Source organism: Carlito syrichta, unplaced genomic scaffold (assembly GCF_000164805.1).
Source record: "Carlito syrichta isolate Samal-C Ts95f unplaced genomic scaffold, Tarsius_syrichta-2.0.1 Scaffold315800, whole genome shotgun sequence".
Classification (NCBI taxonomy): Eukaryota; Metazoa; Chordata; class Mammalia; order Primates; family Tarsiidae; genus Carlito; species Carlito syrichta.
This window is the reverse complement of record NW_007259896.1, coordinates 145384-162472: the sequence shown is the minus strand read 5'-3', so window position 1 is coordinate 162472 and position 17089 is coordinate 145384. Positions and strand designations below refer to the sequence as shown.

Genomic DNA, 17089 nt, shown 5'->3' with positions numbered 1-17089 from the left:
AAGGCTGAGGCGGAAGGATCCTCGGAGCCCAGCAGGTCGAGGCTGCGGTGGCCGGGAGCGTCACTGCACTCCAGTCTGGGCGACAGAGTGAGACTCCAACTCAAAAAAAAAAAAAAAAAAAAGAATATTTGCAATTTTTCTCATTCTCGTTTTTATCCTTTTGTCCTCATTGTCTGAGTTCTGGATTTGCATGGTAACATTTGGGGTTAGGTAAGGCATGGAGGCAGTGGACAGGATAAGGATGTAGGACAGTAGTGATCGGGACTCCCTGTTAAGAACTGCACTTAAATGATAGGAAGGTAGTAGGCATTAGGAGTCAGATGAAGACAAACGGGTCTAGGCAAGATAGGAGGCAGGCGGTAAGTTTGGTTATATTTAGGTTTTTCCTCTTTTATTAAGACCAACTCATCATATTTCTTATAATGACTATAGGTAGGTAGGGTCTCCATTTTGAATGGAAGGTTGACTTGGGAGCTAAGCACAAGTTAGAGATTGTACATTTTCCTTGTTTAGTATTTTAAATACATTTGCAGATTTAGCATCTATCTTGCATTGTCTTAAGAGTTTCTTGAGAAAATATTTGCTATTTCCTTAAGTGAAACATTTCCTTCTGTTTTTTTCCCCTGATTTAGCAAATCAGTTGTGGTTGTTCTATATTCGAGTTTTTGAACTCTATTTTTAAATCCTTCAAGTCTTACAGTTAAGTTGAATGTAGTTGAATTTAAGTGTATTATATCATTGACACTGATACCAAACTAATTATAATAGTTATATATTGGTAATGAAAAGTTGACTTGCTGGGTATGGTAGCTCACACCTATAATCCCAACACTGGGAGGCTGAGGTGAGAGGATTGCCTGAGCCCATGGGTTCCAGACCAGCCTGGGCAACTTGGTGAAACTTTATCTCTCCAATAAATAAAAAAATAAGAAAATTATCCGGGCGTGGTGGCACACACCTGTAGTTCCAGCTACTTGGAATGCTGAAGTGGAAGGATCACCTGAACCCAGCAGGTTGAGACTGTGGTGTCCAGGAGCTTGCCACTGCCCTACAGTCTGGGCGACAGAGTGAGATTCCAACTCAAAAAAAAAAAAGCTTAACACCAAATGGATAGTACTAACTCATAGATCTAGTGTCCTGTGCTTTTCTTATGGAGATATAAAAGTAATACTTACGGAAGGAGAGATGGATATGGTGGTTTTTGTCTCTGGTAACTCAGAGGTGCCTGAAATTTAGAGGTCTGATAGGAAACAAATGGAGACTGAATTGTCTCATTCCTTTTATGTTTTTTTTTGTTCCCAGTCTCAGGAGGAATCTGGGAGTACTTAATGAAAGTTAAGTAAGAATCAAATAAAAATAAAATTTGGAATACCAGATTTGTGAGGGAGATTAAAAAAGTTGGAGTATTATCTTGGAAGAAAGAAAGCATTTTTGAATATCTCTTATCCTTTAAGAATTTAAAGGGGGAAGGAGGTAAAAAAGTTTTCGAGCATATACTGTGTACCAGGTATTACTAAGTACTTTGCAAGTGTTTATGTTACTTAATGTGTTATGTTCCACATAGTAAAGAATAGAGAATCAACTTTTATTGACATTGAATGGGACTCTCTTTAGATATAATGTTAGGCTAAGAAAGACTGTGGAAAGTTTTTTGGGAAGGGTGTGTGGGTAGAATGGATCAAATTAGATAAGGACAGCACTATCTAAATGCAAAAATGCATTCCCAGGCTTTCCTGAAGCCCTCTTTCATCCTAGAATTTTATTCATCACAAGATTTTTTTCTTACAGCCAGTGAATTTCCCTGTTTGCCAAAGCAAGTGGCTTGGACACTGGCCACAAGTAAGGTTTTCATGTATCCAGAGCTACTTCCATTGTGTTCCCTGAAGGAAAAGAATCCTCAGTACAAGATCCTCTTCACCAAGGCTGAGGACAAGTGAGTGTTTGCTATCGGGGATCAAAAAGACAGAATATCCCAAGGAGAAGACATTGTTTTGTTGATGAGTTTAGGGGAAAGAAAGCATGTATAATAATACATGGACACTAGCCGTGCTAGGTGGCTTAGCTTGTAATCCCAGCACTTTGGGAGACTGAGGTGAGTGGATTGCCTGAGCCCATGATTGGAGACCTGCCTGGGCAACTTGGCGAGACCTCATCTCTACAGTAAAATTTAAAAAAAATTAGCCAGGTGTGGTAGCGCATGTCTATAGTTCCAGCTACTTGAAAGGCTGAGGCAGAAGGATCGCCGGAGCTCAGCAGGTCGAGGCTGCAGTGGCCGGGAGTGTGCCAGTGTACTCCAGTCTGGATGACAGAGTGAGCCTCCAACTCAATAATAATAATAATAATAATAATAATAATAATAATACACGGACACAAGAGACAAAAAGAAAGGCAGTGTAGAGAGTTCTACTGGCTATGCCTGTTCCACCATTGCCAAATTCTGCTTTTTTGGTGGAAGCCACACACATGTTTGAAACATTTTAATTATTGTTTTATCTTTTAGTTTTTGTTTTTGTTTTTTTTTTTTCAGTCAGGATCTTACCCTGAGGCCAGGCTGGAGTGCAGTGGCACACTCACAGCCACCACAGCTTTGACCTGATGAGCTCAGGTGATCCTTCCACTTCAGCCTTCCAAGTAGCTGGAACCACATGTGGGGGCCACCCCGCCCGGCTAATTTTTTGAGTTCTTATAGAGGCAAGGTCTTGCAACGTTTCCTAGGCTGGTCTTGAACGCCTGGACTCAATCAATCCTCTTGCCGCCACCTCCCAAAATGCTATGATTAGGTGGTATGAGCCATTGTGCCCCACTATCTTTTATTTATTATAAAACCAATCTTATAGTACTATTAACAGAAAATTACCACAGGCTAAAAGTTTGTATCTATTATCCTACCTACACAAACCATGCATTGTCTTTCTCCATGCATTTCCTTTTTTTTTTTTATTGAGTCATAGTCTCAATCTGTTGTCCAGACTGGAGTGCTGTGGCATGCTAACGGCCACCCCAGCATTGACTTGCTTGACTCGTGTTTCTTTCACCTCAGCTTCTAAGTAGCTAGAACTACAGGCGAGTGCTACCACCCTTGGCTACTTTTTTTGGTATGTTGTACAGATGAGGTCTCACCAAGTTGCCCAAGGCTGGTCTCAAACCCCTGGGCTCAGGCAATCCTCTTGCCTCAGCCTCCCAGAGTGCTGGGATTACAGGCTTGAGCCACTGCGCTCATCCTTCATACATTTCTTATGTGACTACTGTTAATGTAAGGAAGTTTGAATTTGCTTTTGGAAACATCACATCTTCTTGAAATTGTTTTTCTTTTTTATAACCTATAACATTGTCTTTGGTGGGTTTGGGGATTTTTTTTTGCTTGTTTTTTTGAGATAGGGTCTGACTTTGTCAGCCAGGCTGGAGTGCAGTGGTATAATCATAGCTCACTGCAGTCTTGACCCCCTGGGCTGAAATGGTCTTCCTGATTGCTGGGAATATAGGCACTCACACTACACCTGGCTGATTTTTAAATTTTTATTTATTTATTTATTTTGAGTCTGTGTCTCACTTTGTGAACCAGGCTGAACTGCAGTGTTGTGATACTGGTTCACCACGCAGCCTCAATTTTGTTTCAGTTTTCTCAAATTCCTCCCACTTCGGCCTTCTAAAGTAACTGGGACTACAGGTGTACAGCCTCACACTCAGCTAATTTTTTTATTTTTTGTGGTGATGAGGTTTCCCTGACCCCAAGCAATACTCCTGCCTTGGGCTTACAAAGAGCTGGTACTATAGGCAGGAGCATCCAAACCTAGCCATTGTTATGTTATCCTTTAAAGCAATAATTAATGGTCTTATGATAGTCCTTTTATTGGTCTTTTTTCCCTACTTGTTTTGCTATTTTAAGTGAGATTTCATGAAGTATATTTGTACGTATAGATTTTTACAATCTTATGAGTTTATCCTTGTGGGTAAATTCCCAAGAGCGTGATTAGTTATAAACATTGGCCTGATGTGGTGACTCAAGCCTATAATCCCAGCACTTTGGGAGGTGGAGGTGACAAGATTGCCTGAGCTCAGGGGTTCAAGACCAGCCTGAGCAGCACAGCAAGACCTACACTAAATAAAAATTATCTGGGTATGGTGGCGCATGCCTGTGATTCCAGTGACCTGAAGGCTAAGGGAGAAGAATCATCTGAGCCCAGCAGGTTGAGGTTGCAGTGGCCATGAGCATTGTGCTACTGCACTCCAGCCTGGATGACAGAGTGAGACTCCAACTAAAAAAAAAAATTATAAGCATTTATAGCTCTTGACATGTATTGTCAGACTGCCATCAGCAATTATGTACATGTGTGACCATAAATGAATATGTTATGTTGGGATAGTACTTATAGTGATTTAATTTTTCTGACAGGGTACCTAGTATTTTTACATTTGTTTTTTTAAAAATCATTCTCCTTTCTTTGTATTCTCTTTTGTTTTGTTTTTTTTTGTTTGTTTTTTGAGTTGGATCTCACTTGGTCACCCAGACTAGAGTGCAGTGGCCGCTCCCGGCCACCGTAGCCTCGACCTGCTGGGCTCCGGCGATCCTTCCGCCTCAGCCTTCTGAGTAGCCTTCCGGAATTACAGGCATGCGCTATCACACCCGGCTGATTTTTTGATTTATTGTAGAGATGAGGTCTCGCTGCCCAGGCGGGTCTCAAACCTGCAGGATCAGGCAATCTACTCACCTCAGCCTCCCAAAGGCACGGGATTAGGCTGTATTCTCTTTTGAACTGTGTTTTGTTAGTATAAATGTCAGTGTGATCGTTTATTAATGATTTGTGCCTAGTTTTTCTTTTTCCCACTTAATTGTGAACTCCTGTTTGATTTTTATTCACAGTATTTATTAGCCCTCAACAAATGTCTGAAATTTTCTGTTGAGTAGTCATCAACTTGTATAAGAATTCGATGTAGGAAAAGTGGATTGTGAAATGTGTGGCGTTATCTGGGGAGCCTTTTTAGAAGAAAGAACTGAAGTGAGATTTGGTGTCATTGCTCCTTTCTCAGTTTGTTAGCTTTAGGACTGAAGCATTTTGAAGGGACCGAGGTTCCTAACCTGCTAATCAGCCAGTACCTTATGATCTGCAAGACTGCCCGCCAGTTGACCGTGAGAATCAAGAACCTCAACATGAACAGAGCTCCGGACAACATAATTAAAGTGAGTACTCCTGCCTGCTCCCCTACGACTCTGTCCTGTGTGCATGTGCCTTTTCTTTTTCCTCCTTATAGTCTCAAAGAGGAGAGAGTCCGGCTGGGCTCAGCCTGTAATCCCGTGCTTTGGGAGGCCGAAAGTGGATTGCCTGAGCTCGTGGGTGCAAGACCCGCCTGGGCAACTTGGCGAGATCTCATCTCTACAATAAAAAAAAGAAAAATTAGCCGGCCATGGTAGCGTGCTTCTGTAGTTCCAGCTATTTGGAAGGCTGAGGCAGAAGGATCACCGGAGTCCAGGAGGTCGAGATTGCAGTGGCTGGGAGCAGCCACTGCACTTCAGTCTGGGCAACAGAGTGAGACTCCAACTCAAAAAAAAAAAAAAAAGAGGAGAGAGTCCTTCTTTCATCCAGGCTAATTCCTCCCACCTGTGTACTGGGTTCATTCTCCTTTGCCTTTTCAAGGACACTGATCCTTCTTCCTCTTCTCTCTCATGGATATTTCCCCTAAATATGGAATTATTTAAGTCTTAAAAGAGTTCACAAATCCAGGCTCAGTTCAGTGGCTCACGCTGTAATCCCAGCACTTTGGGAGTTGCAGGTAAGAGGATTGCCTGTGCCGAGGGATTTGAGACCAGCCTGACAACTTGACAAGATCTTGTCTCTCCAGCGAATTAAAAAATTAACCAGGTGTGGAGGTACTTGCCCGCAGTTTGTGGTTACTAGGAGGGCTGAGGTGGGAGAATCTCCTAAGCCCAGCATTTCGAGGCCGTGGTGATCATGAGTATGCCACTGCATTCCAGCCATGGTGAGAGTGAGACACCGACTCAAAAAAAAAAAATCTAGCCAGGCTTGGTGGCTCAGCCTGTAATCCAAGCACTTTCGGAGGCTGAGGTGAGTGGATTGCCTGAACCTGCGGGTTCGAGACCCGCCTGGGCAACTTGGCGAGACCTCATCTCTACAATAAATCAAAAAATTAGCCGGGTGTGGTAGTGTGCGCCTGTAGTTCCAGCTACTTGGAAGGCTGAGGTGGAAGAATCGCCGGAGCCCGGCAGGTCGAGGCTGCGGTGGTCGGAGCCGCCACTGCACTCCATCCAGTCTGGGTGACAGAGTGAGACTCCAACTCAAAAAAAAAAATACTTTAACAAATTCATGTTTTCTTCTATCCATACATTCTCTAACTTTCTAGAAATGTTAGACAGTACTCCACTTACATGCTTTTTCTGTACTCTTTTTTGTGTAGATATTTATATCAAAGTCATACAGCATATACTTAAAGAGTCAAATAGTTCTACAGAAAAAGTCATGGAGAAAATTTTCCTCTTGTTTTCCTGATAACCTAGGATTTATGGGCCGATGGTGTATTTACCTTCATATCTAGGTAGATGCTTATAATAGCTACTTGTTTTGGATTTAGGCCTCATTTATTCACTTTAAACCATGGAAACTAAGGATTCATCTCTCCTCAATCCCTTACTCCCACCACAACCTGCACATTTTCTGTTTTCCAATATTCTCACTCTGTTTGTAGTGAGAAGTATGATATAATTGTATCAAAATTTTGATTAGATGATATTCAGGTTGTAAGAGTCACACTCTCAGTGGGACATCCAGAATGTTAGGTCAGGCTCTCTAGGAGTGTGGGTGTCTGGTTTGCAATCTGATGCTGCATGAAAGATGCAAAGAATTGCACAGAAATTAGATTAGAAAATATAGTTTATTTAGAAAGGAAATTAGAGAAAAAGGAAATTTACCTCCCCAAGATAGAGTAGGTGCCAAAGCCAAGAAGCATGGTAACAGCCATAGCTCAAAGAGCACATGGCCAAAGAGTCTAGTAAGGCAATGGCCTGGCATTGGCAAAATGGCTGCTCATGTTAGAGTCCTCTTAACCATTTTCCCTGGGTGGGGGAAGGTCATTAAGGTGATTGGGTGTTAGTCTGCTCCATGTCATTATGAATGGGCAGGTAATTGCTGGTATTGAAAGTCAGGTGAAGGACAGCAGGCAGGTGAGTAGGTTAGTCACATGATCGTGTGCCATGGCTAGATGTGAGACAAGGGGAGGGGTTTTCCTGTAAGAAACTTATCAGACATTCGCAATCCACAAACTCCTTGACCAAAAGGTGGTCTATTAACATTTCTATGACTCTGTCCTTGTAGCTGATAGGGGTGGGGTAGACTGAGGCTTGGGCTACAGTAGAATATCTGAATGCTTCCTAAAACCTGCCTCTTGGAAATTTATCTATGTCTAACCTGTGCTAGATTTAGTGCCTGTTAATTAAAGCCCAAATGGAAATACTGAGGCAAAATGTGAACTAAGTTTATTCTCTCTTTTTTTTTTTTTTTGAGTTGGAGTCTTACTCTGTCGCCCATACTGGAGTGCGGTGGCCGCTCCCAGCCACCTCAGCCTTGACCTGCTGGGATCCGGCGATCCTTCCACCTCAGCCTTCTAAGTAGCTGGAACTGTAAAAGGGAGATTGACCCTACTTCAGAACTATAGGCGCGCACTACCATGCCCAGCTGATTTTTTGATTTATTGTAGAGATGTGGTCTCACCAAGTTGCCCAGGAGGGCCTCAAACCCGCAGGCTCAGGCAATCCACTCACTTTAGCCTCCCAAGGCACGGGATTACAGGTTGAGCCACCGAGCACGGCTTATTCTAAGTTTCTTGGGGTTCCGCCTAGAGAAGGGTGTGACAAGGATTCTTTTTTTTTTTTTTTTTTTAGTTAAAGTCTCACTCTGTCACCCAGACTGGAGTGCAGTAGCCGCTCCCGGCCACCGTAGCCTCGACCTTCTGGGCTCCAGCGATCCTTCTGCCTCAGCCTTCCAGGTGGCTGGAACTACAGGCGTGCGCTACCACGCGCGGCTGATTTTTGATTTATTGTAGAGATGAGGTCTCGCCAAGTTGCTCAGGCAGGTCTTAAACCCACGGGCTCAGGCAATCCACTCCTCAGCATCCCAAAGGCGTGGGATTATAGGCTGAGCCACTGAGCCCGCTGACAAGGATTCTAATGCTCCTGCACCTTCCTGAATCACATTCCTTAGAGCTAATGGAGGGTGCGCTTTCCTTCTCCTAGGCATTCCCAGTGGGTAGCTTTGGGAGATCCTTGACTTTCCTGTTCTTTCCCACTTGTTTGCACCTGGGAACAGGGACAAAGGTCAGGCAGGCTTCTGTAACTACTTCCTGTTGAACATGCAGCGTAGAGTTGTCCCTGCCTATCTAGAGCAAGAAGAGGGGATGAAAGCACAGAAGCCTATGGAGTTGTTTAAGTATCTTTAGTATTCAAAGCACTGTGTACAAGCATATACTATTTGAATTAACTCTACTATAATAAAGGCCATTATAGCCGCTGTTATGACATGTTGAGGCTTTGATGTTTGGTAAAATGTATTTATAGTCACCTCAGTTGGCTTGATATCCACTACAGGAGTCTAAGCATCTTTTACTGTTGCACCAGTGAATTCCTGATTCTATTTGTGGATGTCCCCACAGCTTGTGTTCAAGCTTCTTTGGGTTTTGTGATTAGAATTTATATACAGTTATAAGGGGGTTTGTTAATAATGACTTTAACAAGGAAATACAGCTATTTCGACAAAGTCTAAGAAAAAATTGAAAACATTAGCAGAAACCCCCTTGGATCCTCTCCCACTGTGGGAGTTTTTCTGTCCTCTTAATAAATCTTGCTTTCTCACTTAAAAAAAAAAATTAGAGACATGCAGTTGGATTGTAACTTAAATTGTAGGAAATAATAGTGAACAATAGAATTTAAAACAGGTAAACATTTGTGTTAGGGTCCGGATATGGTAAGGGTGAGATGGATGGAGAGGGAGAGACACAGGGAGGCGCAGCACCACTGGAGCTGGCAAGCTAGAGGTATGCGCTGGCAACCCAGAGATCCAAGTAAATGCAAAAAAGTGCAACACATAGAGGTGAAAGAAGATAAGATTTATTTAAGAAAAGTTCGTCCCCCACAGACAGGGAGTGGGCCTACACTCTAGGTGAGTGTGACGGCATAGCCCCGAGTCCTGGCTTAAATCCTTTCCTTGGAGATGTTGCACTCAGGTAGACGTGACTGCTGTGACTTCCTGTGGATGTCTTGGAGATCCTGTGGCACAGAGACCCATCAATGTCCGTCCATAATATCATAGCCCCTAGAGAAGGACGTGACAAGGATTCGAATTCTCATGGAGGGTGCTCCTCCCCTTATATCTCCTAGGCATTCCCAGTGGATAGCTTCAGGGGATCCTTGGCTTTTCTGTAGATAGTGCCCAATTTACTGAAGATTGAATCCCCACCTGCTACCCTCTGAGTGGTCATAACTTTTGTAATTACAAGTTTCATGACTTATAATCCTTGACCAATGTATGATGTCTTAGGCCTTGTAAATACCCTTTACTCTAGGCAAGCTTGAGTGCCGCTATGAGATAACTCTGATATCTGGCACCAGGAAGTCTGTTTCTGCAAAGACAAAGTCGGCAAAGTTAATATTACCTAAAGTGTGCATTTCTCTAAAAACATAGCTTCTACTTTCTCATCATTGTGTCAGGGTTTATGAACAAGACGAAAAATGGCTTCCCACTCTCAGTCTGTCCTTTCAATTGGCAAAAGAAAACTTATTTCTTTTGTTTTTATAGTAGGTCTGATATACCTTTACAACAATTGATAGCTTTTGTTTTTTTGAGTTGGAGTTTCATTCTGTCACCCAGACTGGAGTGCAGTGGCATGCTCACAGCCACCACAGCCTCAACCTGCTGGGTCAGGCAATCCTTCTGCCTCAGCCTTCCAAGAAACTGGAACTACAAACATATGCCAGCATACCTGGCTAATTTTTCTTGATTTATTGAGAGATGAGGTCTCGCCAAGTTGGCCAGACTGATCTCCATCCTGTGGGCTCAGGCAGTCCTCTCACCTTGCCTCCCAAAGTGCTGGGATTATAGGCATGAGCCACCGCACCCGGCCTTCCTTTATTCTTTCTTTCTTACCCAAAACTTACCTTTATACCAGTTGTTAGGGCACAGATAGGGTGAGGGTGGATGGAGAGAAGAGGCTAGGGGAGGCACAGCACCACCAGAGCCGGCAAGCCGGAGGTGCATGCTGGCAACCCAGAGATCCGAGCAATGCAAAGAATTGCAATACACAAAGAAGAATTTTGAGAAGATTTATTTAAGAAAAGTTCGCCCGTCACAGACAGGGAGCGGGCCCACACTCTAGGTTAGTATGGCCTCGTAGCCCTCCCCCCCAACCCCAGTCCTGGCTTAAATCCTTTCCTTGGAGATGTTGCAAACAGGTAGACGTGACTGATGTGACTTCCATGGAAGTCTTACTTACTTACTTACCTGTGGATGTCTTGGAGATCCTGTGACACAGAGACCTATTAATGTCTGTCCATATTATCATAGCCCCCATAGAAGGGTGTGACAAGGATTCTAATGTTCCTGAACCTTCTTTAGAGCTAATGGAGGGATGCACTTTTCCTTATCTCCTAGGCATTCCCAGTGGGTAGCTTGGGGGGATCCTTGACTTCCCTGTAGATAGGGCCTATTTTACTGGAAGATGGAATCTCCACTTGCTCACCCTCTGCAGTCATAACTTTTGTAGTTACAAGTTTCATGACTTTTTCAATCCATGTCCAATGTATGATGTCTTAGGCCTTGTAAATTCCCTTTACTCTAGGCAAGCTTGATTGCCACTCTGAGATACCTCTGGCATCAAGAAGTCTGTTTCTGAAAAGATGAAGTCGGCAAAGTTTATTTTACCTAAAGTATGCATTTCTCCAAAAATATAGCCTCTACTTTTTCATCATTGTATTAAGGTTTAAGAACAAAATTTTAAAAATGCATTTCCTACTCTCAGTCTGTCCTTTCACCAGTAACTTTCTTACATTTTTTCCTTTGCTTTCTGGTTTTTTTCTTTATCTTTTAGATAACTTTTTTTACATTTATACTTTGAATTAACCTTTAGTGACTTACAATTAAGTAAATCTGTATGATTCCAACATGGATGGCCAGGACCAAAAGGTTGGTACCTGTATGAATTAAGAAATTAATTTGTGTTTCAGTGCCCTAATAATCACCTGGGGTTTGTTGGAGTGATGGTGAGCCAGTGCCAGGTACTTTAGCAGATTTCTAGGCCTTCTTAAGTGGCCACCATTTCTGAGCCAGGTGTTCTCTTCTCTCTTCAGAAGCGAATACACCTGCTTCCCAGCGGCTTTCTGGCCTGCACAGTGGACAAGGTCCAGGAGGTTTAGGCCTCTTTGGAGCAATTACGCTTTTAGTGCCACTACAGACTATACCCATAAGCAACGGACACCATCCCCTAAGAGGTTCGTTCTTACCAGGTTTCTGATGGACAGTTGGAATTTTGTCACTAACAGCGACTGCACCTTCCTGAACCACAGGGGTGCCTGTTTAGCCCTTTGGTTCTGCAGCCCCCACATTGACACCCCGTTGCTTTTCTAGTATCTCAGTGGGAAAAAACACTTAAAAGTTCCTTTTTTAATTGACTACATATAGGAAACTTTTTGCCATTTCTGTCTGTTAACAGTCTGATGTAAAACTAGAGTGAAGAAACCACATGGATGTGAAATGATTTGTTCCGGCTTATTTTTAATTATGAACAGGCAAATTTGTTTAAAATCCTTTATAAATTGCAAAATTATAGTTGTTTGTGAGGTGTGGACAATTAGATGGAAGTGATTAGTTCCCATCCTTATTGTGCTCACAGAGTACCCAGTATTTTATCTGTCCAGCAGGAGAAGCACTAGGCTTAGTAAAAGTTACTTAAGATTTTCTTTTTCTTTGTTTGTTGTTTTTTTTTCCTTGAGTCACAGTTCACTGTGTCGCCCAGGCTGGAGTGCAATTGTACGCTCTTGGCCACCGCAGCCTCGACCTGCTGGACTCAGGCATTCACCTCAGCCTTCCAAGTAGCTGGAATTACAGGCACGTGCCAACATGCCCAGCTAATTTTGTAGTTTTTGATTTATTGTAAAGATGAGGTCTTGCCAAGTTGCCCAGGCTGATCTCGAACCCATGAGCTCAGGCAGTCCTCTCACCTGGACCTCCCAAAGTGCTGGGATTATAGGCGTGAGCTACCGTGCCTGACTAATTTTTTATTTATAAAAACAACTTTGGTGAGCCTGATATAACAAATGCTGGTGTTATCTAGCATCAATTTTTTAAACACATGGTAAAGTTGTAAGTAAGATTTTTCTAGAGCACTTGCAAGTTTGGTTTGGAAAAACAGGTCTGCCCTCCTCCAAAGGTAAAGGTGGAGGGCGAGAAGTAAGAGCTGGAAGAGAAACTGAGGGAGAGTGGAGTAGCAAATTCTGTTGCATTAAGTTTCATCTTTGGCTGGGCTCAGTGACTCAGCCTGTAATCCCAGCATTTTAGGAGGCCAAGGCGAGTGGATTGTCTGAGCCTGTGGGTTCGAGACCAGCCTGGGCAAGTTGGAGAGACTTTGTCTCTACAAGAAATCAAAAATTGCCAGGCTCAGTGGCTCAGCCTGTAATTCCGCGCCTTTGGGAGGCTAAGGTGAGTGGATTGCCTGAGCCCACAGGTTCGAGACTGCCTGGGCAGGCGAGACCTCATCTCTACAATAAGTCAAAAAATTAGCCAGGCGTGGTAGTGCGCACCTGTAAATCCGGCTACTCGGAAGGCTGAGGCGGAAGGATCGCCGGAGCCCAGCAGGTTGAGGCTGCGGTGGCCGGGAGCGGCCACTGCACTCCAGTCTGGGTGACAGAGTGAGACTCCAACTCAAAAAAAAAAAAAAAGAAATCAAAAATTAGCCAGGCGTGGTAGTGCTGTAGTTCCGGCTTCTTGGAAAGCTGAGTAGAAAGGATCACGGGAGCCCCTAGCAGGTTGATGCTGGGGTGGCTGTGAGTGTGCTACTGCATTCCAGCCTGGGTGGCAAAGACGCCAACTCAAAAAAAAATCATCTTTAGTTGGACCTCTTCCAGAACAATCTTTCTTGTGCAAGTTTAAGATATTTCTTTGTCATTTTTATTTATTTATTTATTTTTGAGTTGGAGTCATTATTGGTCTACTTAACTGTCTCTCCCACTAGTCAACTCCTTGAGAGCAGGAGTTGCTTTTATTATCTGTGTGTGTAGCTTACAGCAAAGTTTCTGGCACATAGAAAACAGTCTCTCTCTTTTTTTTTCTTTTTTTGAGTTTAAGTCTCACTGCTGTACAGGCTGAAGTACAGTGGTACAGTGTCATAGTTACAGCTCATCACAGCTTCTACATCCTGGGCTTGGGGAATCCTTCTGCCATAGCCTCTTGAGTAGCTGGGACTACAGGTGTGTGCCAAACCCAGCTAATTTTTAAGTTTTTTGTGGAGAGCCAAGGTCTCACTGTGTTGCCCAGATGGTCTGGAACTACTGGGCTCAAGCAGTCTACCTGCTTTGGCCTCTAAAAGTGTTGGAGTTACAGGCGTGAGCCACCTCACCTGGCCTAGAAAACATTCTATATAAGTTGAATGAGTGGATGCTTATTGCCACTGGTTTAAGATGAGTTCTACTCATTTACTTTTAAAACTGAATTTTCAGTCTCTTTTTTCCCCTTCCCTTCTATGCCCTAACACCATCATTTGCTTATAAGAAGCTTCCATGTATGTCCAAGATGAGGGTTATCTTGGACATACTATAATTGGAGCTGTTGAGCAGGAACTAGTTTTTTTTGTTGTTGTTGTTTTTTTGAGTTGGAGTCTCACTCTTGTCGCCCAGACTGGAGTGCAGTGGCACGCTCCCGGCCACCACAGCCTCGCCTGCTGGGCTCCGGCGATCCTTCTGCCTCAGCCTTCCAAGTAGCCAGAATTACAGGCATGCACTACCATGCCCAGCTGATTTTTTGATTTATTGTAGAGATGAGGTCTTGCTGCCCAGGAGGGTCTCGAACCCGCGGGCTCAGGCAATCCACTCACCTCAGCCTCCCAAAGGCGCGGGATTACAGGCTGAGCCACCGAGCCCGGCTTTGGAACTAGTTTTTTTTTTTGAGTCAGAGTCTCACTCCGTCGGCCAGGTTGGAGTACAGTGGCATGTTCATGGCCATAGCTGCCTCGACCTGCTAGGCTCAGGTGATCCTTCTGCCTCAGCCTTCCAAGTAGCTGGAACCACAAGTGTGCGCCACCACACCTGGCTAATTTTTTAATTTATTGTAGAGACAAGGTCTCGCCATGTTGCTCAGGCTGGTCCTAAATCCCTGAGCACAGGCAATCCTCTTGCCTCAGCCTCCCAGAGTGCTGGAATTAAAGGCATGAGCTACCACACTGGGCTTTGTTTGTGTGTGTGTGTGTTTGTTTTTAAGAAAGTCTTGGTTTGTCCACCAAGCTAGAGAACAATGATGTGATTGTGGCTCACTGTGACCTTGAACTCCTGAGTTCAAGCGATTCTCCTGCCTCACCTCCCAAGTAGCTGAGACTATAGGTGTGCACCACTACACTTGACTAATGTTTTAATTTTTAAAAAATTCATTTTGACATAGGATCTCGCTGTGCTGCCCAGGCTCATCTTGAACTCCTGGTGTTAAGTGATCCTTCTTCCTCAGCTTCCCAAAAGCACTGGGATTCCAAGTGTGAGCCACCATGCTTGGCCAGGAGTAAATCTTATATACGATTACTCAGACCATTGGCTTCCTTTTCTGTTACCAGACTTTATCCTTCCTGGCAACCAGAATGGAGATCATCAGTTAGAAGATATTGAGTAATTGGAAAATCTTAAATAGAGATTAGTTTAATTTGAAATGTAAAAGTATTCATGTGCTATTTATGGATGTGTGTATATAATGTTTGTGTATGTGTTTGTGTATCTCAAATGACTACTATTCCAATTTCCCAACCTGACAGGGGGCATGTTTCTGGAAAGAAGGTAACTTATGCTTTATTTCTTTGTGTTCAGTTTTATAAGAAGACCAAACAACTGCCTGTCTTACTGAAGTGCTGTGAAGAGATCCAGCCACACCAGTGGAAGCCTCCTGTAGAAAGGGAAGAACACCGGCTCCCGTTCTGGTTAAAGGTACAACTTGCCTCTTCAGAGTCTGCAGGAGGCAGAAGGTCACTGACAAAATTCTGGCAGAAATGTCATGGGCTCTTTTTTTTTGTGAGTTGGAGTCTTACTCTGTCACCCAGGCTGGAGTGCAGTGGCACGCTCACAGCCACTGCAGCCTCAACCTGCTGGACTCAGGTGATCCTTCTAAGTAGGCTTCCAAGTAGCTGGAACTACAGGCACGCAGCACCAAGCCCAGTTAATTTTTTGATTGTAGAGATGAGGTCTCGCCAAGTTGTCCAGGCAGGTCTCAAACCCATGGACTCAGACAGTCCTCTTACCTCAGTCTCCCAAAGTGCTGGGATTATATGCGTGGCCACCGCACCCGGCCTTCAAATGCTTTTTTAAATCTTTGAATGCTATAGTTGTAGAAGTAGGACTTGAGAAATCTTGCTCATTCACCCTCTTCCCTTACTTTTCTGCCCTTCCCCAGAGCCTATTCAAAGTAATGGGTAAAATGATGATTTTCTAAAGAGAAGAGTTTTCAGGGTATATAATTGGAATATTGTCTTCATGGAAATTTGATATGAGAAAAATCTCTTCTTGGTGCGCTGTTTTGAGAGATGGTATTGGAAAGTTCCTTAAAATCTAGAAAGCCGGCTGGGTTCAATGGCTTGGCCCGTAATCCCAGCACTTTGGGAGACTGAGGTGAGTAGACTGCCTGAGCCTGCAGGTTCAAGACCAGCCCAGGCAACTGGCGAGACCTCATATCTACAATAAATCAAAAAAATTAGTGGGGCATGGTAGCACATGCCTGTAGTTCACCTACTTGGAAGACAGGCGGAAGGATTGCCGGAACCCAGCAGATCTACGCTGGGGTGGCCGTGAGTATGCCTGCCACTGCACTGCAGCCTAGGCGACGGATGAGACTCCTACTTAAAAAAAAAAATCTAGAAAGCCCTGTTCTTTTCCCAAAGTCTCACATGTGCAGTGAATCAGTGTTTTTGTTCCCACTAGGCCAGCCTGCCATCCATCCAGGATGAACTGCGGCAAATAGCTGATGGCGCTAGAGAGATAGGAAATGTGACAGGAAACACTGAGATCAACTCAGACCGAGGCCTAGAGAAAGACTGCTCAGATTTGCAGAGTGAAACTCAGTACCCACTGCTGTTGCCTAAAAGTGTAGTCCTGAAACTGAAGCCAGTTGCCAACTATTTTTCCAGGAAGGCTTGGAGACAGAAGCGATCATCCATCCTGAAGCCCCTCCCTATCCGACCCAGCCCCTCTTTGCAGCCTAGCTTCAACCCCGGGAAAATGCCAGCCAGGTCAACTCAGTCAGAAGCCCCTCTGAGCAAAATGGCGGTCCAGATTCCTCACCCGATCCAGCCAGCCACTGTTCTCCAGACAGTTCCTGGTGTCCCTCCACTGGGGGTCAATGGGAGTGATAGTTTTGAGTCTCCTGCGGCACTGCCTGCTCTGCCCTCTGAGGCCACAACCAGCTTTCTTCCAACTGAGTCCCAGACCTTGCTTTCTTCTACTCCTGTGCCCAAGGTAATATTACCCTCCCTTGGCCCTTCTAAGTTTCGAAAGCCATGTGTGAAACGGAGGACTTCAAAGAGAAAGAGGGCCAAGGCCTCTCCCTGTATGAAACTTGCCCCCCTCATTCATTCTGCCCCCGTTATCTTCACTGTGCCTGCCACCACTGTAAAGATTTTGAGCCTCAGCAGTGGCTGTAACATGATCCAGCCTGTCAGTGCAACTGTGGCCCAGAGCCCCCAGACTATTCCCATCACTACCCTCTTGGTTAACCCTACTTCCTTCCCCTGTCCACTGAACCAGCCCCTTGTGGCCTCCCCCATCTCACCCTTAATTGTTTCTGGCAACTCGGTGAATCTTCCTATACCAGCCACCCCTGAAGATAAAGCCCAAGTGAATGTGGACATT

The 17089-nt window shown here is 44.3% G+C and overlaps 2 protein-coding genes across 2 annotated transcripts in view; both read left to right on the top strand.

Annotated features, from left to right (window-relative positions):
- LOC103275844 (GON-4-like protein) overlaps positions 1–17089 on the top strand; it is a 134355-nt gene that overhangs the window by 36906 nt on the left and 80360 nt on the right.
- LOC103275848 (YY1-associated protein 1-like) overlaps positions 1–17089 on the top strand; it is a 22326-nt gene that overhangs the window by 464 nt on the left and 4773 nt on the right. Inside the window, exons 2-5 of the mRNA XM_021706563.1 lie at positions 1789–1933; positions 5029–5179; positions 15059–15175; positions 16163–17088. Of these exons, the coding sequence (XP_021562238.1) occupies positions 1789–1933; positions 5029–5179; positions 15059–15175; positions 16163–17088 (1339 nt within the window). The remainder of the gene's footprint in view (positions 1–1788; positions 1934–5028; positions 5180–15058; positions 15176–16162; position 17089) is intronic.